Source organism: Myotis myotis, unplaced genomic scaffold, assembly GCF_014108235.1.
Source record: "Myotis myotis isolate mMyoMyo1 unplaced genomic scaffold, mMyoMyo1.p scaffold_m19_p_7, whole genome shotgun sequence".
NCBI classification, from domain to species: Eukaryota; Metazoa; Chordata; class Mammalia; order Chiroptera; family Vespertilionidae; genus Myotis; species Myotis myotis.
In genome coordinates this window covers 39,353,829-39,378,357 of record NW_023416379.1, presented here as the reverse complement: position 1 = coordinate 39,378,357, position 24,529 = coordinate 39,353,829, and the positions used below count along the sequence as shown (strand labels likewise).

General features: G+C 38.6%; 1 protein-coding gene across 3 annotated transcripts in view; it reads right to left on the bottom strand.

The window, feature by feature from the left end:
• PDSS2 (decaprenyl diphosphate synthase subunit 2) overlaps window positions 1–24,529 on the bottom strand; it is a 245,723-nt gene that overhangs the window by 46,226 nt on the left and 174,968 nt on the right. For all 3 annotated transcript variants that reach the window (XM_036317452.1, XM_036317453.1, XM_036317454.1), the window contains 2 exons: window positions 7,734–7,907; window positions 5,727–5,858 (listed from right to left, as the gene is read on the bottom strand). In XM_036317452.1, coding sequence (XP_036173345.1) covers window positions 5,727–5,858; window positions 7,734–7,907 — 306 coding nt within the window. The remainder of the gene's footprint in view (window positions 1–5,726; window positions 5,859–7,733; window positions 7,908–24,529) is intronic.

Below are 24,529 nucleotides of genomic sequence, written 5' to 3'. Positions count from 1 at the left end.
CCTTTTTGGATTCCTTTTGTTTGGGGTTCTCTGTGCTTCTTGGACCTGTAAGTCTATTTCTTTCACCAGGTAGGGGAAGTTTTCTGTCATTATTTCTTCAAATAGGTTTTCAATATCTTGCTCTCTCTCATCTTCTGGCACCCCTATAATTCTGATGTTCGTACGCTTGAAGCTGTCCCAGAGGCTCCTTACACTATCTTCGTATTTTCGGATTCTTTTTTCATTTTGCTTTTCCGGTTGGGTGTTTTTTGCTTCTTTGCATTTCAAATCTTTAACTTGATTCTTGCGCTCCTCTGGTCTGCTGTTGGGAGTCTGTATAATATTCTTTATTTCAGTCAGTGTATGCTTAATTTCTAGTTGGTCCTTTATCACAACATCGAGGGTCTCATTAGATTTCTTGAGGGTCTCACTATATTTATCAGCGGTCTCACCTGTCTTTTCGAGGGCCTTACTAAATTTATCGGCGGTCTCACCAGTCTTTTCGAGGGCCTTACTAAATTTATCAGCGGCTTCTAGACAGTTCTTGAGAGACCTTAAAAGTGTGGTTTTGAGCTCTATATCCAGCATTTTGCCTTCCTCCATTTCTGTCCTGTTTCTTTGTCTCCGCATTTTTTATGCTTTCTTGGTGCACCCCCTAGTGGTCTTTGTGTGCCGTCTTGTTGTAGTTAAGCCTTGATTGTTGTAGGTAACACGGGGGGGGGGGGGGATTTGACCTCCAGGCCAACTGGCTGTCATAAGTCTCCTTTTTCCCCCCAGCTACCCCCACCCCCTACATTTCTTACATGACCAAAATACATTTTTCCTTCACTTCCTTGCATTGATGACATTTTTGCTTTAAATCAATATTTGATATTTGTAATTTTTGCTATATAAATATTTTTTAGGCCATGTAGAGAACTATTACATTTCCTTTCTTACCCATTAATTTTTTTTTATTATAGCTAATAACTACGTCATTTTATCCATGTTCAGTGTGGCTCTTTTAAAATGTGGGCCCCAAATTCTTGGAAACTCTTCCCATTTGATAGGTGAGATCAACAACCCTCCCCTTGAATTGACAGGAGACTGTGGAAGTGACTGTGGGACTTGGGAGGCTTAATCCTAAGACATGGTGCAGCTGGAACACTTGCATTTGGAGTTCTCATCAGACAGGTAAACAGTTGGACTACTCTGTTGCTGCCGGGCTGTGAGAAAGCCAAAATAAATGGAGAGGCCATGTGTGAGCACTCTGGTTGGTCAGCAGCCTGGTTTCTTGACAGCCCAGCCCAGGTGCCAGGTGAGAGTGGAGCCTCCAAACAATCCCAGGCCCCAGCATTACTGAGTCACTTCTAGCCACTGGGTCTTTCCAGCAGAGGCCCCAGAAATCACAGAGCAGTCACCCCCTCGATGCACTGTCCAAACTCCTGACCCAGAGAATACATGAACACAATAAAATCATTATTTGAAGTAGCTAAGTTTTGGGGCAAATTGTGTGTTTGCAGTAAAAGTAACAGGAACCCTTACTTTTCTGTGCCTATCATTAATTTGTCCCCAAATTCTCTATATGGTCAAGGACATTAGGCAATCATCAGTCCCATTTTTCCCTTAGAGATAGTTCTCCTGGAGGTCTCTGTCCTCTTGTTCCAATGCAGACTGGAGGCATAGCCATCAGCCCAGGACTTGCTTGAATTAGAAACAGTGTAGCATGTTACTCTAAGGACATGGGCCCTGGAGCTAGGCTACAAGGGCTTGAATCCTGGCTCCACCATGTGCTACCTGTGTGACTGTGCACAGGGTAGTTAATCCCTCTGTGCCTCTGATTTCTCATTAGAACAGTTCTTGGCACATGGTAAGTGCTCTTATTATTGGCAACACTGTTGGCTTATTATTCTTTCCTTCATTTTGTCCTAGGATTTCCCACTGCCTCACACCTAGGTCTGATCCCCTACTTCCTAAAGTCCATGACTTTCTTTTTCTTGGTTACTTCTTGCCTTGATAGAAATACGTCACCTACTCCCTGAAAAAAGATGCTTGAAAGGTAAGTTTTTTGAGATCTTGCTTATCTGTTTTAAGTTGTCTTTATTTAATGTCACATTGGCAACATGACTGGCATAAAATTCTAAGTTGGAAATAATTTTATCTTTGAATACTGAAGTAAACTCCATTGTCTTGAAGCTTTCAGTGTCTCCAGGGCCATTCGGATTACTATTATTATTTTTTAAAAAGTGCCCTGAGTGGGAATCAAACCCATAACCTTGGTGTATTGGAACAATGCTCTAACCAACTGATTCTTGATCCTTTGCAGGTAGGATTTTCTTTTTCTTTCTATAAGTATTAGGATATCTTCTTTATCCCCATTGTTTCAAAATCTGATAATGATGTGATTTGGCATGGGTCTTTTAAAATTCATTATTTAGGGCACCAGTTCAATTTGGAGACTGAGGTCCTTCAATTTTTAGAAATTTTCTTTTCTTTTAAAAAATTCATTAATTTTTTTTGTCTGCATTTTCAGTATTCTCTTTTTGGAATTCATAATACATAGAGAATCTTTTAAATTGGTCCTCCAATTTTCTTAACTTTTCTATTTTCTATTATCTTTTCATTCAAATTTCTGGGAGATTTTCTCATTTATATTTTCTATTTAAAAATATTCTGCTTTATATTTTTTATTTTATAATTCTGACTTCTCATTTTTTTCTTTTTTTTTATAATTGTATTACCTGAATGTGCTGCCCTAGGCACCACAGTTAGTCTTATCCATTTTATTTATTTATTTTTAATATATATATTTTATTGATTTTTTACAGAGAGGAAGGGAGAGGGATAGAGAGTTAGAAACATCGACGAGAGAGAAATATCGATCAGCTGCCTCCTGCACACCCCCTACTGGGGATGTGCCTGCAACCAAGGTACTAGCCCTTGATGGGAATCAAACCCGGGACCCTTCAGTCTGCAGGCCGACGCTCTATCCACTGAGCCAAACCAGCCAGGGCTGATTTCTTATTCTTGGATTGTCATTTTTAAAATATATAACCTGCTCTTATTTTATGGATTTAATAGCTCCTGAGTATACTGACTACAGTACTTTTGAAAATGTCATTTTTTTAACAGTCTCTTTTCTTCTAAGTTACCTCTTTTTATCAGTTTGTTTTTGATTCATTCTTTTCTTTTATTAATCTTAGTTCATGTCTTTTATTAACCCATATACAATTACTTGTCTTCTGATTTGTTGAAGTAATAGATCAGACAATATTTGCCACAATACCATCTGTCAAATTGACTGGCCATAAAAACTCCAGCACCACATTCATCTGAAGGCCATTCCTGTGAGGGCGACTGATTTTGCCATTCTCATCCACTTTATAGTATTTCAGGACAGCCAGCTTAACCTTCTTTCTCTTATGCTTATTCTTCTTGGGAGTGGTGTAAGACTTCTCCCTTTTCTTAGCACCACCACGAAGTCTCAACACAAGATGAAGAGTGGACTCCTTTTGAACGTCATAGTCATAGACAAAGTATGTCCATCTGCCAGTTGCTTGCCAACAAAGATCAGTCTTTGCTGATCAGGAGGAATTCCTTCCTTATCCTGGATTTAGGCCAGGGGTGGGTAACCCCTGGCACGCGTGCCAAACATGGCATGCCAGTAACTTTTGCTGGCACGCGAAACCCTCTCTTATAATCTTCCATTTACAATTATTTTCTTAATATGGACTTTTTTATTTTTCAGATAAATTCAGTGTAGGTGCATCTTAGATAAATAAATAATTTTACATAACAAGTTATCTTAAAGACCACAGACATGGATTGACGAGAGAGGGGAAGAGCAATTTCTATGCCTCTGCCTTAACTCTCCCTGCCTTCCTAGATCCGACCAGTGTTTTGGTTTCATCCACATACGCTTGTGAATCTTTGTTCTCAGTGATGAATTTTGTTAAGTCTCGTGATAGGAGTAGCCTGACGGATGAAAGTAGTAGCTCGTGCATATCTCTGAAGGTCACGAAATATAAACCTGATGTAAAATCTCTATCATCAGTGATGCAGCAGCAAAAGTCCCACTGATAATATCAAACGGAGTCATAAAGTTTTCTGTCGGACTACCAGTGTACATGTATACATTAAAAAAATAAATGTATTTTTCATCATCATATACTGTGTTTTTGTTGCTCGAATGAATTTTATTATTTCTTCAAGGTTCTTCACATACATACACCTTAAGAGATATCAAGTAGGTTCTCAAAAAATTAGGGTTGGCACGCAGAAGAATTTTGAGTCAGAGATTTTGCTGGTTTTGGCACACACTCACAAAAGGTTGCCCACCCTGATCTAGGCCTTTACATTTTTTTATTGTATCCAAGGGTTCAGCTTTGAGAGAGATGGTCTTCCCTGTAAGGACGTTCATGAAAATCTGCCATTCCACCTCAGATGACGGATCGGAAAGGAAGAGCCTTGCCTCATTCTTTTATGGCAGAGGTTTCACTCAAATGCCCAGTGGTCCTCTAGTACCTGTGGTGCTGCACTTGGATACTTTGGGGCTTGTCAACTGGTGGGCCTCCCTGTTGGAGGGCTGCAAGGACATGGCGTGTTTACTGAGGGGCCTCAATCATTCACATCTGCAGGTCTTATTGCCTGAGCTTGACAGTTTCCCCAGAAAGGAATCCTATTGTTTCCTACCTGGTGAATAAGGGATTTTAAGGTGGCTGATAGCATTTTGAGAGCCAATAGGGGAGGAGGGAGAGGAGAGCAAACATCTCATCTTTCTGAATGCAGGTATCACTTAGGAACCCTCTGCTTTAAGCATCGTAGCTACCCCCTCAGCTGTGCCTGGTTCCTTCCCTGTGTCATTCTCAGGTTAACCCAATCAATCAGAACCATGAAGCTACATAAATTCCATGAAGCTTTAGGTAAAAGGGCAATAACTTTTGAATCAGGGTTTCTGGATTAAACAAAAACCAAAAAAGTTTCCTTCCGTCACCCACAACTTCCCCGCCCCCAAAGTGGGAAAATTAGCCAGCTTAAGCCCCTTTACCCTTCCCATTTAACCATGCTTTCCCCCCCCTATGATAATGCCTGAGAACTTGAATATTCAGGGTCCAAGTTTGTTTTAAAATAACCCAATGAGCTGACAGACGGACCTCCTGGAATTCTGCAGCTTGTGCTAGAGTTTGCAGATGGAAAATTGCTGTCAGTTAAAGGGTAGTGCTATTACCATAGCCCGATTTTTGAAAGTCTTTAGGAAAAAAAAAAATCATCTGAGTTAATTAGTATTCACCATACACATTAGTTTTATGTTTCAGTATTCTAAAAACTCAGATAATAACAAACATAGTATTGCAGTTTCTAACTTGTAACATTTTACCTCTTAAAATGTAGATTACAAAGAATTTTACCTGTTATATGAATAAGTTCTTATATATGGCTGATCTATATGGCTGATGTCTTAGATCAGTGGTTCTCAATCTGTGGGTCGCGACCCTTTGGGGGTTGAACGACCCTTTCACAGGGGTCGCCTAAGACCATCGGAAAACACATATATAATTACATATTGTTTTTGTGATTAATCACTATGCTTTAATTATGTTCAATTTGTAACAATGAAATTGGGGGTCACCACAGCATGAGGAAGTATATTAAAGGGTCGCGGCATTAGGAAGGCTGAGAACCACTGTCTTAGATTATCATAAAATATGAATTATGTTCTAAAATCAGCTAATTCTACTGGAACCTAATATAGGAGTACTTTCATTTACCTCGCCAATCTGTTTAATCCACAAATCTCTTCCAAGAATCTCCTGATGTAAGACTACAGGAGCTGAGTTCAGATTAAATGTCGTGGAGTCACTGGTCTTTTCTTTAATAAAAGGCTGGAGATCAGAATTTATCTAGAAGTAGTGAAAAGAGTTAAATGAGTGAAATGCATATTCACTGGTATGTCTTAGTCATATACAGAAAGTACTAGGTAATATAGTGAAAAATAAAGTTTAAGAAATGCAGGTTTTAGGTATACTTTAGTAAGCCAAAACCAGTTTATATGATTAACAATAATCTTTAAAATAATTTTTCCTTAACATATCCCTTTTTTATTTAGCAGAAACCTTTATTTTACTTTAAGTTCAAGGTCAGGATTTACAAAAACACTTAATAAATATAATTGCTTAATGAACTAACCTAAGATTTAATAAAATATGTAAAAAATTATCTGGACATATTACATTTATACTAATATTAGTGGCCCGGTGCAAAGGGAATTAATTAGAAGAAATATTTTAATATCACTATTCGCCCTTTCTCTATAATAGAAGTGTCAACCAAATTCACGATCGACAATGACAGGTCGAAACACACGCGTGCAATTGGCGCCAGTGAGAGCTTTGTATGTATTGCACATGTGTGAGTCTTTTATATATATGTAGAATAAACTTGCTTAATTAGACCTGCTTTCTGATGTAGCTAAACTTTTTCCAGCCCAATGAAGCACCCCAACTTCTCTTTCATGTAATTGTTAGCAACACAGCCGTAAATATCAACATGAAGCAGATTATTATTGTAGGTCATGCAGGGAGAACAGGGCAAATATTTAACTGCAGCAGTGCTTGACTATATTCTGTGCAGTGACAAAACCTGAAGTCATTTTCAGGGTCCACCATTTCTTACTTCTTTTCAGTTGGGTCAAGTTTCTTGACTTACTAGATCTCTGTTTTCTGGCTAATCTAAAGAAAATAGGATTCCACCGAGTCTCCTAACTACCTGCTCCAGGACTTCTGTGAGGATCAAATGAGATGAGGCATGGGTAAACGCTTCACAGACATTTGGTTAAAGTGTGAAATGCTTGCACCTGGCTATAAAGCAAGTCGTGTTCCTGGGCTGAAGAAACTGCAAGGAAGCTAGTTGTGGCTAGGGAGAGGAAGCCGGGCGTTGCTACGTGATGTAGCTGGGCTGTGGGCCGCATTTTGCGCCATGGGGTCTCGGCAGTGTTGGCTGCGATTTGGTGGGCTGTTGCTCGGGGTGGTGGCAGGGCCTGTGTCCCGCTTGGGGGAAGCCAAGTGTTGCTTTCTGGGCGCCAGGTCTGTGGTGCCAGTGTGCATCAGGGCAGCTCCTGTGTTGGGCGTCTGCTCCCTGGTGGTCAGCGCATGTCATAGCAACCAATTGGGGGGTCAGACATTTAGCATATTAGCCTTTTATATATATATAGGTATTTCCCCCTTCTTATAAGCTATTTAAGCAACACTTAGGGTATAAATATATTAAATACAATTTTACAATTATATATCCATAGAGGAAACAATGCAACAGCTAATCTTAGGACATTTTATATTTTACTACGCCCATTCAAAAGAATCAGTTATTAGAAGTAAAGCTTTTAATTTTATTCAGTATATTTCCAAATTTCATTAATTTTCCATAATTTGTTTTACATAAGGAACTAAAAGGGAACTGTAACAAAAATGAAAATATTCTATTCTATAAATAGCAACATTACATGTAATTTAATAATTGCTAGAGTTCTTTCAAGAACCCTTTCAGGTGGTAAGAAAAGACAAATATCACAAATATGGTTAAAGTAAGCTGCAGCTTTCTGTCAAAATTACACAATATTCACCAATCACACTGTTTATATAACAATCACTGTCTATGACTGATAGGTTTTAAACACACAATAAACATTTTTTGAAAAAAAGCTTACCAAATGGCCAAAAAGTTCTGATGTCTCATTTTAGGGCTTTAAGCACCAAGAAGGAGAAAGGATGTGCAAATACCTTATGACTCATGGCCATGTGCTTCCCATACTGAAATGCCATATCCTGAACCTCAGCATCATGCTTTGCTAATTCCATTGCAGCTTGGCAGCTCTTTGCTAATAAGGCACCATGGGAGAGAAAAGTCTGCTCCTTCCAAGTCGATATTCCAATGTCATTTGTGATAGAATCTTCCTAAAAAATGCAATAAAAACCAAGACAAAAAGGTGTTGGGAGTAACCGAATTGTTTCAGTTTTTAAAGACTAAAAGTTAAGATATAAACTATTCAAAATACTCATGCTATTGCCACAGACAGAACTAAGAGATGCTGAACCTACCTAAAGAGAGCTAAGGGGGCGAGAACTGCCTTTTAAAAAAATAAAGGGCCCATATTCTTTATTTTTATTTTTTTAAATATATTTTATTGATTTTCCACAGAGAAGAAGGGAGAGGGATAGAAGAGTTAGAAACATCGATGAGAGAGATCGATCAGCTGCCTCCTGCATGCCCCCCACTGGGGATGTGCCTGCAACCAAGATACATGCCCTTGACTGGAATCGAACCTGGGACCCTTCAGTCCGCAGGCCGATGCTCTATCCACTGAGCCAAACTGGTTCGGCTTATTTTTATTTTTTAACTGATTTCAGAGAGGAAGGGAGAGGGAGTGAGGGATAGAAACAGTAATGGTGAGAGAGAATCCCTGATCAACTGCCTCCTGCACGCCCCGCACTGGGGATTGAGCCTGCAGTCCAGGACCCTTCCAATGCTCTATCCATGAAACCAAACTGACTAGGATGAGAACTGCCCTTTTTAGGGTAAGGGGGGAAAATGAAAAAAAAAAAAATGATGAAGCAAATTTTATCTTTAGATAAGGGACTTCTGTTAAAATATATTTTCAGAATAAAGCAAAATTAGATAATTGGACCTCTAACTCCCTTCCTTATTCAAATCAGTTCTTAAGTGCTAATATTCTAAAATACAAGAATCTGTTTCCTTTAACTTATATGAAAATGTCAAAGGCATAAGGAAGGAACTACAATCTTTTGTAAACAGTTAAATAGAGAAATCAGAGAGGAGGCAACCCATCATAATTTACTAGTATAATTAGATTATTCATCATACTTTATTCCCATAAGAAGAAACAACAGAATAGAGGATATAACTGCAGTTTAATTTCATCCTTTTTAAATTATGAAAATCATTACAGTATCTGTGAGTATACAAACACTTACAGACTCTAGACCAGTGATATCCAATAAAAATATAATGTAGCCAGAACCGGTTTTGCTCAGTGGATAGAGGGTCCCAGGTTCGATTCCGGTCAAGGGCATGTACCTCGGGTGCAGGCACATCCCCAGTAGGGAATGTGCAGGAGGCAGCTGATCAATGTTTCTCTCTCATTGATGTTTCTGGCTCTCTATCCCTCTCCCTTCCTCTCTGTTAAAAAAAAAAAAAATTAAAAAAAATATATTAAAAAAAAAATAATGTAAGCCACATGTGCAATTTAAAATTTGCTAGGAGCTACATTAAACAAGTGAAAAAAGAGGTGAAATTAATCTTAATCCCATATTTTATTTATCCCAATCTCAAAAATATTATTTCTAATATACTCAATATAAAATTATAAATGAAATAATTACATTTTTTATACTAAGTTTTTGAAACTAGTGTGTATTTTATACTTACAGCACATCACTAGCCACATTTCAAGTACTTAACAGGTGGAGGAGCTAGTGGCTAGCCTATTGGACAGCTCTGCTCTGCGCAGTGAGCGCTCTGAGGACAAGAATGGTGAAGTAAATATATAAAACAGTGTTTATTGTATGGTGTTTCTTTGGAACCTTTAACTGGAATTAATGGACAAGGATTAATTAACTGAAACATTTTACTTCTGGCCACCCATACCATAATCCTCCTTTCACCATTATTTGAGGACAAAATAAAAAATAATGAGTAAACTTTAAAAGGAACCATTAATGCCCAGCCAGCGTGGCTCAGTGATTGAGCCTCAACCCATGAACCAAGAGGTCCTTGGTTTGATTCCCGGTCAGGGCACATGCCCATGTTGTGGGCTCAACCCTCAGTAGTGGTTGTACAGGAGGCAGCCAATCGATGGTTCTCTCTCATCATTTATGTTTCTATCTCTTTCTCCCTCTCCCTTCCTCTCTGAAATCAATAAAAACATACATTAAAAATTTAATAAAAAATTTAAGCTAAGTGAAAGGAGCCAGCCACATGAAACCACATGTTGTACATTCCATTTATTTGAATTGTAGATTAGTGGTTGCCTAGGCTGGGGTGGGAACTAGAAATGGCCATGAAGGACCTTAAGGGGCATGTTTGACAATGTCCTAAAACTGATTTATGGTGATAATTATACAACTCAATAAAGTAACTAAAAATCATTAAATTTTATGGTTAAAATGGGTTAATTTTATGATGTCAAATATATCTCAATAAAGTTGTTCAAAAAGAAAAAAGGTAATGAGTATAATTTTACATTTTTTGGCTTCAAGTGTTTAAATTAACATTTAAAAAATTTATGCAGCTCTTAATGAACTTTTTGTGGTTTGTATACTACCCAACTTTAATCATACAACAAACATTTATTTAGGTTCTATTATAGGTCAGGTTCTCTGTGAAGCAATATAGATACGACGATTTTAAATAGACTGTCCTCAAGAAGCTCACAGTTCAGAAATGGCTTGTATATATCCCTATATCTTTGTATATATGTGGATATAAATATATTGATAAATCAATATAGTTCCGTGGTAGGCAGACAGGCATGAGCAGAGCAAGGACAATGGGCCAGGTACAGAAGGTCACCAGGGCAGAAAGCCTTGCGTGCCTAGCAACAGGCAAAAATGGGAAAACCAGGACCACACCTCCAGGGTCATCTTTTGTTTCCTAACATATTGCTGGTCATTTGGTTCAGACCTAGACCCCCTGACCTTTCATATCGTGGGTCATGCAGTTTGGACCTGCCTCTGACCTCCTCCCCTCCCCCGCATGTCACTAGCCTTGTGGCAGACCCCCTTTGAGGAGGAACAAGGGGCCGAAGAGTGGCCTCATGCCACTCTCATGTGGGCCCTAGCACAACCACTCTTAAGCATTAACCCCTAGGGATAATATCTAGGTTTCAGTTGTATTTCAGCTCCAGGCCCAGAAAAGCAGCAAAACAGGGCAAGCGATGCCATGTCTGACATAAGGACCAGCTGAGATGACTAATGACCTGCCCTAGTGCCAACCAATCAGTGGAGACCATGTCCTAGAAAGCTGATGAATTGTCCATTGAGATCTTCCCCTGAAACACTCGCCTTTTGAGTAGATAAAAGCCTTTAAGAGGAAGAACCCTATGTGGCTAGTATGGAACACACACATGCCTTTCATCACCATTTCCCCTAAGAACCTTTTCCTTGCCTCTCTCTTTCTCCTAAGCTCCAAGGGCCCTTCTTTTGCCTCTGTAACTTGTTTCCTGAGCCCATTTTTTCCCTATGGCTCACTTCTTCTACCTCTGTGACTTTCTAAGTAAACTTTTTTTCTTTTTCTTTTTTTTTTATAGTTTGAGTCTTGGCTCTCAATTCTTTCTTAGCCAGAACTCAAATGAAGTTGCTGAACCAAGTTCCAATCTCCAGTAACATTCTGGTGCCATTTTGCTGCCAACAGTTCTATTTCAGAATTATTCTTACAGGCTATCCAATGATCAAAGATTAGTTTTGTTCATTATATTTTTCTTATTATAATGAAGACATTTTATTATTCATCATTTCTACATTTTCAATTATGCAATACACGATCATTGAAAAAAACTTAGAAAATCCAGATAACAAAGAAACAATTAGTTTATAGTCTCTTGAAATCTGCTACCATAAGTTAATCAGACAATAAATCAATAATTCTGTTTCTAAGTTAATCAGAGATTTTATTTCCTGAACATGAAATTATTACTTATTATGAACTTGGTTAAAAATGTAACAGTCCCTCCATTCATTTTCAATTGTAAAATACCGAGAAACTGGTTTGATAACCACATCCAAATCAGTATTTTCAGACAGAAGATATATAGAATTGGTATGAAATGAATGAATGCAGTCAGGGTAAATGAGATTTAGATATACTCACAGCATCAACTTACATATGTGCACTTTTTACTGAAGATTTATTATTTATTAAAGGAAGATACATTCAGTGAATATTTATTTTTGATGGAATTCTTTTTTTTCCAGAAAGGTAAATGTATGCCAACATACCTATCAAATGACTATCAGATAGAAGTACATTAATTTTAAAAATATAGGTCTCTTATTCACTGTCACATGATCTTTTTGCTCAAATAAAGCTGGTTCAAAAACACACAGGAAAAAAAACCTGAAGCTTGCAAGACAATGTTTGCCGGAGACAGTGGCACCGGGGGTTTTGCTCACATATAAAATGCTGTTCTGCTACTGAGATGTCTGGGGGATGTGTACTTTGAGTTGCTTTTTAAACATTAGTAGTACATTTGTACACACCTATTCACATGACAACAAAGTGTGTTTATAAAAGTGGCTGCTTGGGATTAAAGGTCTAGTTCAGTGGTTCTCAACCTGTGGGTTGTGACCCCTTTGGGGGTTGAACAATCCTTTCACAGGGGTCACCTAAAACAATCGGAAAACACATGTATAATTACATATTGTTTGGTGATTAATCACTATGCTTTAATTATGTTCAATTTGTAACAATGAAAATACATCCTGCATATCAGATATTTACATTACGATTCATAACAGTAGCAAAATTACAGTTATGAAGTAGCAATGAAAACAATTTTATGGTTGGGGGTCACCACAACATGAGGAACTGTATTAAAGGGTCACGGCATTAGGAAGGTTGAGAACCACTGGTCTAGTTCATGGTCACAGAAAAAAGGGAAAAACAGCCCTAGCTGGTTTGGCTCAGTGGATAGAGAGTCGGCCTTTGGACTGAAGGGTCCCAGGTTTGACTCTGATCAAGGGCACATGCCTGGGTTTCGGGCTCGATCCTCAGTAGGGGGCGTGCAGGAGGCAGCCAATCAATGATTCTCTCTCATCATTGATGTTTCTATCTCTCTCTCCCTCTCCCTTCCTCTCTGAAATCAATCTATCTTCTATATATATAAAAGGCTAAGTGGCCGACAGTCCATCCATCTGACCAACCGCCCGGCCGGTACATATGACAGGCACTGGCAACTTAAAAATAAATGTTGACTTGCACATTTATGATACATATAAAGCTCTTGCTGGAACCAATCGCATGCGTGTTTTAATTTTATAACACTATATTATTTTGACATGTAATTTTTTGCAGTAACATAATTACTGCACGAATCTTTCTTCTAATTAATTTCCTTTCAATGTGCATGAGTCCGTGCATTGGGCCACTAGTAAAAATATATTTTTTAAAAAAGCAAACGAATTGACCCAGGAAAATGTCCAAGTCCCAATTAGAATCTGCGAAGCCAAACTTCTACCTTTCACATTCTCAGAAGAGTTCAGAAAACTAAGGAACTAACTACCTGTTGAATTAAAAGTACTTTAAAGAAAGTATGCAAATATTTCCTGTTCTCATGCTTTCTACATTGGATTCATACTTTGAGCCACTATATTTATAAATACAGCAAAAATTTGAGTTTGATAAGAGACTAGATCTCTTTAATGCCACATTAAACCATTAAAAAAATTTTTTTTTTTGAATTGATTTCAGAGAGAAGAGAGAGAAATAGAAACATCCATGATGAGAGAGAGTCATTGATCAGCTGCCTCCTGGACGGCCCCCACTGGGGATTGAGCCTGTAACTGGACATGTGCCCTGGCCAGAAATAGAACTGTGACCTCCTTCTGAGATCACAGCTGAGATGACTAATGACCTGCCCTAGCGCCAACCGATCAGTGGAGACAATGTTCTGAAAGCTCATGAATATTCCACTGAGATCCTCCTCTGAAATACCCGCCCTTTGAGAGTAGATAAAAGCTTTCAAAAGGAAGAACCATATGTGGGCTAGTTCATGAGCTGATGCTCAACCACTGAGTCACACTGGCTGGGCACATTAAACCATTTTAAATGTTTGATTTGAATTGCCCCTTTCAGCTATTTTGAGAAGCTAAACAAATGCCATAAAAGTTTATTAGCCTTATTAAAAAAAAAAGTAAAGTTCAAGAAATTTTCAATAAAGACCTTGTAAATTTAGGGATAAGAAGAAAGCAATGGGGAGAATAGAGTCTAATATTTTCTGGGAGCTAACTATGTAATGGTACTTTCATACCCATTATTATATTAGCTTTCAAAAAATTCAATTATTATTCCCATTTAATAAGTAAGGAGATTTATAGACTGTAGTTTGACCAAGATTGGACATTAGTAAGGAGCAGAGATGGGTCTCAGATATATAGCAACTGGATTCTGCTTTGTTTAACACATAATAGAAATACATGCAAAATATCTTTTACAGTTTGAAAAGAAGATTGTACTTAGGAGTAATGATATGTTTCATCTATGTATCAAAAAGCATTTTAGCCCAGCTGGTGTGGCTCAGTGGTTGAGCATCAACCCATGGACCAAAAGATGGCAGGTTCAATTCCCGATCAGGGCACATAACTGGGTTTCAGGCTCAGTTCCCAGTAGGGGGAGTACAGGAGGCAGCCAATGGATGTCTCTCACGGATGTTTCTATCTCTCTCCCTCTTCTTTCCTCTTGCTCTGAAATACTTTGTTTAAAAAAAGTATTTTAGCCCTAGCTGGTTTGGCTCAGTGGATAGAGCATCAGCCTGCAGATTGAAGGGTCCCAGGTTCAATTCTGGTCAAGGTCACATGCCTAGGTTTCGGGCTTGATCTCCACTAGGGGACGTGTAGGAGGCAGCCAATCAATGATTCTCTCTCATCATTGATGTTTCTATCTCTCTTTCCCTCTCCTTTCCTCTCTGAATCAATACAGATATATTTGGGGAAAAAAAAAAAGTATTTTAAACCTGCAAACCCAGTCTTTAATAATATCCCTTAGAGAGATTCAAAAGTCTAGAGTATATAAGTAACAAGATTACATGGCAGATATCATAAGTATTTTTTTTAGGAATCCTAAGGAAGGGAAAAAAGAATGAAGTGATTTGCTCTGATTTATAATTCAATCACATTGGAGATAGTAAAGTAGGTATCTGGAAACTTCACATCCATGTAAATCAGGGGCAAGAAACTGATAAGATTTGATAAATTTACGTAACTAAGTCCTGTTTTTAAAAGTGTTTCTATACAATAAATACAGCTACTAAAATTTTACTCACAAATTAGAGAGAAGGGTTTACAGGGAATTTAAAAATCAGGAATTCTTTGGTCTAGTGCCAGCCAAGCCCTTCCTGCCCTACCCACTCAGCAGTTCTTGCTGAGAAGTGTGGCAATAACCATGCTGAAGAGTGGTCATGATGAAGGGAAGACTATTTTACAGCATAAATCCTTCAGCAGTGGTATCCGTGGGATGGGGGAAGCTTCTAACAGCTAGAGGGCAGTAGACAGTCTTCAGATGGGCTGCACAATAGAAGTAGGAAGGAACACTAATTCTTTGAGATGAACAAACTGAACAGCACCAAGAAGGAACTTGGCTTGCTTTGAAATGCTGTGTATGCTGGTGCTTGACATACTATGTAAAAGTAGATGCAGTTCAATAGATTTTGTGTGCATGTGCGTGTGTGTGTGTGTGTGTGTATGCTTACTACATGACAGGCACTGTGGATATGTCTAGGAGCAATGCCTAATTACATCTTATAATTAGGCATTAATTAGGTATTACTCCATGACCTTTAGTAGAAGTTCAGAAGGGGAGAAACAATAAAGTTAGAAAGTAGTTTGGTATGTGAAAGAAGAACTTTGCTTACAGCACAGAGAAGGGAGTGAATAGTTCTACCAAGGAAAGGTTTAAGAAGGCTGGGAATGGGATGGGTAGCTGAATAAACTGAAATTAGCCAGAAATATAAGGTAGGGGATGATTTTGGGGCTGCTCACATGACATGATAGCTGGCAAGTGATCCAATAGAGAGTGAAAGCATATCCCAAAAGGAGGCTTCACAATCTTTTATAAACTGATCTTGGAAATGACACAGCACCATTTCTGCTGTATGCTATTGATCACACAGACCGGCCCTGCACAATGTGGGAAGGGACCACACAAGGAATACTAGGCAGTGGGGCTCATTGAGGGCCATTTTGGATGCTGGCTACTACAGATGCAGTTTATGATTAGAGCACTGAGTCAATAGACCTGAACAGTTTAGTCTCTTAAAACATTCTGCAAGTAGTTTTATAGAGAGGTTCTTCTGATATACACAAGAGACTGTCTTGCCACTAAATAGGACTATTGTTTTACTTGTGAATTTAACAGGTAAAAAGTGGCATTTCACTTAAATATGGGAAGTCATTTCATTTACTAGCCATTTGTATTTCCTCCATTTGTTAAAGATTACTGAGTATCTTCTATGTATAAGACATTGTTCTAGGTGCGCATGCCAGTGAGCAAAACCAGAGTCCTCGCACTCATAGTTCTTACAGTCTAGGTAGGGAAACTAGACAATCAGATACCCTGACAAACAGATACTGATGGGGGAAATGAACCTGAGTGAGGCTCGGGTCTTGGGGGATGGTTTCCCTGAGGAAGGGACCCTCGAGCTAAAGAAGAGATCTGTCATAAAGATGGAGAACATGTTCTAGGCTTTAAGGAGAAGGGCATATCTGAGGAACCGGAGAAGGCTATTGGGGCTGATAATGCAGCCAGTGAGGATGAGAATGATACAAGACAAGTCTGGAGGGACAGACTGGTATCAGACTATGGAGGGTTTTTTTGGGTCACTTCCAGGATTTTGGTCTTTATCCCAAGAGGTATGAGATGTCTCTGGGGGTTGAAGTGGTAGCACAACAGCATCAGATTAGCATTTTGAGATCCCTGGTAGTGTGAAGAAAAGACTAAAATATGGGAGGATTGTATAAAGGGAGGTGAAGGAGGAAGCGATCGGAGTAGCTCAGCCAAGAGATGACAGAATCTTGACCCATGCAAAAGGGTAGGCATGGGTAAAGCCAGGCTGCAGTTTCTGGCCTGATGGTGGGGGAGTGATGGCATAAACAAGGTACTGCTCTTGATTACTTCTATACATTGAATGGATTTGTCCCTGCGAAGTTCATATGCTGAAGCCCGAACTGCCAGTGTGTTTATATTTAGAGTAAGGGAGTGATTAAGGTTAAATGAAGGGAAAAGGGTGGGGTTCTGAGCCAATGGGATTAGTGTTCTTTTAAGAAGAAACACCAGAGAGTTAGCTCTGCTCTCTCTCCACCATGTGAGCACATAGTGAGAAGGTGGCCATCTGCAAGCTAGGAAGAGCACTCTCACCAGAAACTAAATTAACCAGAAGCTTCATCTTGGACTTCCAGCCTCCAGAACTGTGACAAATCAATTTCTGTTGTTTAAGCCACACAGACTATGGTGTTTTGTTATGGCAGCCTGAGCTGGCTAATATAACTACCTTCTTATAAATCTTAGGATTCAATGAGTGATGTTGTGCAAGTATATTTATACTTTCTTTGCAACATCTTTTTCCATGGTCTTAACAACTATCATATTAACATATTGCCTTAAAATTTGTTCTGGTTATCTATCTCTAGGTAACAAACCACCTCAAGACTTAGTGGCATAATTACAACAACCATGTTATTCTGCTCACAGATTCTGTGGGTCAGGAATTCAGAAAGGGAACAGAAAAAAATGGCTTGTCTCTGTTTCGTGGTAGCTGGGTCCTCATTTGGGTGATGATTCAAAGGGCTGGAGCTTGCTCAACTGAAAAGTTGGTGATGATTCAAAGGGCTGGAGCTTGCTCAAATGAGTTACCAGAGATCCACTTCCAATAAGATGGCTTATTCACCCACACATCAATCAGATCCACCTGCCCGTGGCCTCCCCACTTGGCTTCTCATAGTGGTAAAGTTCTGAGAGAGAGCAGATAGAGGGAGTGTTTAATGACAGTGAGTGCTTCAAGACACCCTTTTATGGCCCAGCCTGGGAAGTCAGGTAGTATCACTTCTACCATACTTCGTTGGTTGAGGCATGCATAATATCACACTGAGATTCAAGGGAAAGGGACACAGATCCTCACTTGATGGGAGGTGATGAGAGGAGAGTTAAAAAAAAATTAGTGACTTATTTTTAAATCACCACAATCTACTTTTGAAGAGAATACTCAGGAGACAACTTTCTCTGCTCCTTCCCAGTTATGCTCTGGCTAAGGTGGCACATAGGAGGTGGATGGAATAAGGCAACTACAGGGGTAAGGCTGGAGAGGGACAGTTATTAAGGATGACTTCTAGGTTTCCTACCTGAGAACCTGGATGAATGATGGTACTCATTGAGAAGACAGAGAACAATGGAATGGGTTCGAAGGGAAAGAGCATATATCTGGTCTTAATATGTACTGAATCTGAGATGCTTGTGATACCCTTGAGTGGAAATATTGAGTAAGCAGCAAAATATTTGGCTCTACATCTCAGTAATCTGGGATGGAGATATAAATTGGGATTCACTGGCATACACAGACGGTAATTGAAGTCTTGTGCTTCATTTTCTGAATTGTCTATTCTTGTCCTGGGATCAGAATGGCATTCTATTAAACAATTTACATGCTTAATAGTGATATTTCATCTCTCTGGCAAATAAACTGCCTTTTAAGATGTTTTACTGTGATAGCAGTCAATGAGTGACCTTGAGTACCTCTAAATGGTATATAAATTCAATTTAGCATTTAACAAATACAAACATTCACCAACCAGACCCACTCTAAACTTGAGGGTCTACTTAATCAAAAGGGCCATTATAAGTACTAAGCTTAGTCATCAATAGTTTTTCTGCCTTCTCATATCTCATATCTTCACTTTACCACCTTTGCATATCTAACTTAATACTCCTATATTTGATTTCTAATATGTTCCCTTCACAATACATTTGCGCCTTTTCCTTTAAATAAAGACATTTTTTAATTAAAAAATCTATACAGTATTATTTCTTAAATGTGGTGGGCACTAGATGTCTTATTTTATTATTAAACTATATATATGTATATATATTTATTTATGCTTGATACATTTTAAAACAAATCACATTCAGTTGCCTTTAAATCTGAATAAATTCAACATTTTTATTTGCAATGAATGACTTAAGACTGTGCCAACTTTATGAAAAAAAAAATAGTTGTTAGTAAAATTATAGGTACTTACTATTGAAGTCTTGAATATGTGAGTGATATAAGTCTGACTAGATGCCCAGCAAACAATAAACATGACATAGCATATTTTACTAGCTTGTGAGTACATGTCTTGGGTACAGTGTGAGGGACAGGTTATGAGTAAAACTATCAGTGAAAGACCTACATTAGTACCTATTTTTGCTAACTGACAGAAATCCGAAGAGAAATTTTGCTTTTACAGAAGAAGGCAAAAAGTGTAAAGAGTGTTTAGTGTTTGTTTTGCAGTGAGCCATTATAGAGGTAGTGCGCACCCCGAGCAGCAAGTGTGACATCACCAAGCTATTTCCCTGGGAACTACACTCAGCATCTCAGCATTAAGTTGTCATAGTTTTGAACTGTGTCTGTGAGCATTTGAGCCTCATCTCAATTGATTCTGTTTGTCCATTAGCAAGATGTGTGCTCTGAAGTATCAGAAAGCCTAAGAGAGCTTGTAAGGATGTACATTTTGTGCAAAACTGGATGCAATTAAGCATTTCAATGATGGTAGATGCGATAAAGACATTGTGCATGAGTTGAACGTGCCCGTGTCTACCATTCACTCTATTTACATGCAGAGAGAAAGATTCTTGCATGCAACCAAAGTTACTACTGGTTATACCAGTAGCAAAGGGTCTCTTTTAGTCAGTATCCAGTAATAGATAAAATAGAAAGTCTACTGCCTGAGTGAACTGATGGGTGTACAAAGTATTGTATTCTGGTAAGTTATTTATACTTAAGGAGAAATTGGTCAGTCTTTTTTATAAGCTGAAACAGAAAGCACTGGATGATGATGAAAGCGTTGTAAAAGTGGAATTTACAGGTAGTTCTGGGTGGTTTGATTGTTTTCTGAAGTGAGGGCAGTTTCATAGCTAAGGTTACTGGAAAGAGTGTTCAGCTGTTACTGAAGTTGCGGAGAAGTTCCCGAAGAACTTAAGAAAATAATTACAGAAGACAGTTCGTATAAGCAAGTTTTTAACTGTGACAAAAACTAAAATTTATTGGAAAATTTTATTGGAAAAAACTGCTGAGCAAGACATTTATTTTGACAGAAGAACATCAGGCTGAGAGACATGAGGCCCTGAAGGAGAAGTTTACCCTGATGCCTATTGTTAATGCCATTGGTGATGCTTTCCTAGGTCTCTACTAATGTACCATTCAGAATATCTGAGGGCACTTACAGGTATTGATAAGAAGAAATAAATAACCTAAATAGCCTGATCGTTTTTAAAGCAATTGAATTGGTAGTAAAAAAAAAAGTCCCCACAAAGAAAGGTTCAGATGGCTTCACTAGTGAACATTATTAAACGTTTAAGGAAGAAATAGCACTAATTCTACACAAACTCTTCTAAAAAATTAAAAAGAGGAAAATACTTCCCAATTCATTTTGAGGCTGGCATTATTGTGGTACTCACACCAAAGACATTACAAAGAATTAAAAAATGACAGGCCAATATTCCTCATGAATATAGATACAAAAATAAACACAATTTTTAAAAATAAACACAATTTTAGTGTATCAAATCCTACAATCCTATATAATAAAAGGCTAATATGCAAATCGACTGAATGGAGGAACGACCGGTCGCTATGACGCACAGTGACCACCAGGGGGCAGACGCTCAAGGCAGGAGCTGCCCCCTGATGGTCACTGCGCTCCCACAGGGGGAGCGCCAGTTGCCAGAAGCCCTGAGCTGGGTTCATGGCTGGAGAGTGCAGTGGTGGTGGCGGGAGCCTCTCCCACCTCTGCAGCTGTGCTAAGGATGTCCGACTGCTGGCTTAGGCCCGCTGCCCATGGAGAGAGGGCCTAAGCCGGCCGCCAAACATCCCTTGAGGGCTCCCAGACTGCAAGAGGGCACAGGCCAGGCTGAGGGACCCCACCCCCTGACCGCAGTGCACGAATCTCTAGGTGCATCAGGCCTCTAGTATATATAAAAAATTGCATCATGATCAAGTGAGGTTTATTTCAGAAATGCAAGGTTGGTTTAACATTTGAAAATCAACCCATTAATTCACCATATTAACACACTAGAAAAGACTCTAAAAAAGAAAAAGGCTAAAAAATAAAATTATGATCAGTAAATACAGAAAAAAAACTGTTAGAATCCAACATTAATTCCTGATAAAAACTCTCAGGGAATTAGAAATATAATGGAGCTTCCTTACTAATCAAGAACCTCTACAAAAATAAAAACGTGTATCTCACTTAATGATAAAATACTGAATGTTTTCCTTCTAGCATCCTTGTTCATTCTCACCACTTCAACATCGTATTGGACGGTATAGTTGTTGGGTCTGAGATTTGGTTTTACCGTGCCATATAAAATAATGTGTTAGCCTGTTACTGTTTTGCAGATGCCAACAGAAGACACAAGTCTCCTGGGTCAGACACAAAGGACTTTATTATTCGTGGCACAGCAAGAAGCATATACATCAGCATATTTGTATTGGTTACTCTTGGCCCCGAGTCCTGCAGGGGCAATGAAAAGGGCTCAGATAGATACTATGCCTTCAGTGGATTTGTGTTATAGCTAAAGAATACTGTGTTTTGAGGAACCACTGCTTTTCTAGCAAGCTAGTAAGCAAGCCTACTCTTTGGGAGTGATAGATACGTTTATTATCTTGATTGTGATGATAGTTGCATTGGTGTACATATATATCAAACCACACCAGACTGTGCACTTTAAATATTTGCAGATTGTTGTACATCAATAAAGGTGTCCCCCTGCCCCCCCCCCCCATTTTTGGAGAAAAATCTTCCATTCTAAGCATTCTAGACCTTTCTATACCATTAATTTAACCAATATTTTTGGGCTACTACTAATGTGTTAGACACTGGTTGGGAATACAATGGTAAATAAAATCCCTCTTCCTATAGTTAAAATTCTTATAGGAGGAGACTAAAAAGAATAAATAAAACACTAAATGATGACAACTGTGATTAAGAAAAAGAGAATTAAGTAGGGTGGCTACTTCAGATGCGTGGAGTGTTCTCTCTGGGAGGATAATACTGAAGTAGAGATAGAATATCAAGAAGGGGCCAACCATATTGAAGAGGGAGAACACCTCTGGCATTCATTATTTTGGTTGCCTGACTGTTCTCATTTCCCTTCAATCTCTTGTAGGAGTGATAATAAACATATCTATCACTCTCTGCTGAACTAACTTTCCCAAAGGTTAATCTGATCATATAATTTCTGTGTCTAAAAGTCTTCAATCCCTCTCTTATCTCAATTACTATATGATGTTAGCGTTACATTCTGGCATTACAGTCTTCATGCATGTGATAAAACCTACCTTTCATTCTTCTCACTATTTCTTTACTTTTATATTGGACTTGAAAGCTGCCTGAGAGCCAAAGGATGATAAGCATAAAGATAAAACAAATAAATGGACAGAAATTATTTTTTCCCACAAAAACATAATAATATTCCTCATAAGAGCACAGTTGACTGAAAATATAATCTGTGCTTGGAAAAAAAATAGAATGGATGTTTACAATTTTAGTGATTCTGTTAAAACCAGTTCTTTTCCAAGAGAACTGGATTTTCTTTAAAACCTCATTTTCCCCAAGACTGGGGCCAACCTAACATGAGCAGAACTTTTGAAGACAGGGAAGAGGTGTGCTGTTCCCCATCTCAACACCAAAATGAGTTGAAGACACTTCCCTTGCAGAGGACCTTGATTAGATTCTTAGAAAGGAAACAGGAATGGGTGGGAAATAAATAATAAAGAGTCAGAAAAAGAGTGTGTTGAGGTCCCCAAGACCACCCTCAGCTTTGATGATTTATTAGGAGGATTCACAGGACTCAAGATATAGTTAGACTCACAGCTATGGCTTATCACAGCAAAAGGATACAAAGCAAAACTAGCTAAGGAAAAAGGTACATGAGATGAAGTCTGGAGGAAACCAGGTGCAAGTTTCCAAGAGTCTTTCCTCTACCAGTGGAGTCACACAGGATGTGCTTAATTTCTCCCAGAATTAACACATGTGAATGAACACATGTGATAACACATATGAAATGTGTTACCTGCCAGGGAAATTCATCAGAGGCTCAGTGCTCAGGATTTTTTTGTTGGGGTTGGTCATGCAAGTATCCTCTACCTATCAGGTGCCAAAATCTGTCTCCCAGAAGTAAAGTAGGTGTTCAGCATAAACTACACTGTGTGTAGAAACACTGCTGAGAATGGTGGAAACACTCCTAAAATTTAGGTTCCCAGATGCCAGTCAAGGGTCAACCTTACAAATAGGCTTTTCTAAGGATAGCAAAATCCTTTTCTGCACAAGGATGTGCAATATGAACATGTTGCAAATTTTCACATGCAAAAATTCTTACTTCTTAATTTAAAAATCTCACTTTCAGAATTTTAAAAAAAATATATTTTATTGATTTTTTACCGAGAGGAAGAGAGAGGGATAGAGAGTTAGAAACATCGATCAGCTGCCTCCTGCACACTCCCTACTGGGTATGTGGCCGCAACCAAGGTACATGCCCTGGACTGGGATCAAACCTGGGACCCTTGAGTCCGCAGGCCGATGCTCTAAGCCAAACCGGTTAGGGCTCAGAATTTTTTATATACAGGATGTTCATAACAATTTTGTTTCTATCAGTAAAAAAAAAGGTAATCAAGTATCCAAAAATTGTGCAATGGGGTAGTAAATTATAATATAGTAGTATAAAGCAATATTAAGTAGCCATTAAAATTATATTTCTTTTTAAAAGATGTTTTTAAAAGGGAAGGGATTGGGAGAAAGAGATAGAACCATCAATGATGGAAGAGAATCACTGATTGGCTGCCTCCTGCATGCCTTACACCTGGGATTAACCCTCAACCCAGGCATATGCCCTGACCAGGAACTGAACCGTGAACTCCTGGTTCATAGGTTGACAGTGAACCACTGAGCCACACTGGCCAGGCAAAATTATATTTTTGAGGAACAAAAATTATTATTCTAGGGAGTAAAAGTATATATATTCCAAAATGGGAGAAATGCAGAATGAATCCAGAAGGAAACACATTAGAATATAATCATGACTCATTTCTGGAGGATGGTTTATAGAAAATAATTTTTATTTCATTCTTAACCTTTTTCTATGCTTTCAATTTTTATTTAATGAACATGTATCTTTTCTAACTAGAAAATAAGTTATAATAATAAGATAATTATGTTTTAAAAGATTTTAGATATAAAGGTCTGTGGATTTAAAGCAAAGATTTTTGCTAAAGTGTTAAATACTTAGTGTGGACAGTGAGTAACATGAGTACAATGTATACGGCAGCTTGATTCTCAGAATGGCAAACGACCATTTAAAATGCACTTTTTTGCCCTAACCATTTTGGCTAAGTGGATAGAGCATTGGCCTGTGGACTGGAAGGGTCCCAGGTTCGATTCCGGTCAAGGGCATGTACCTTGGTTGTGGGCACATCCCCAGTGGGGGGTGTGCAGGAGGCAGCTGATCGATGTTTCTCTCTCATCGATGTTTCTAACTCTCTATCCCTCTCCCTTCCTCTCTGTAAAAAATCAGTAAAATATATTAAAAAAAATAAATA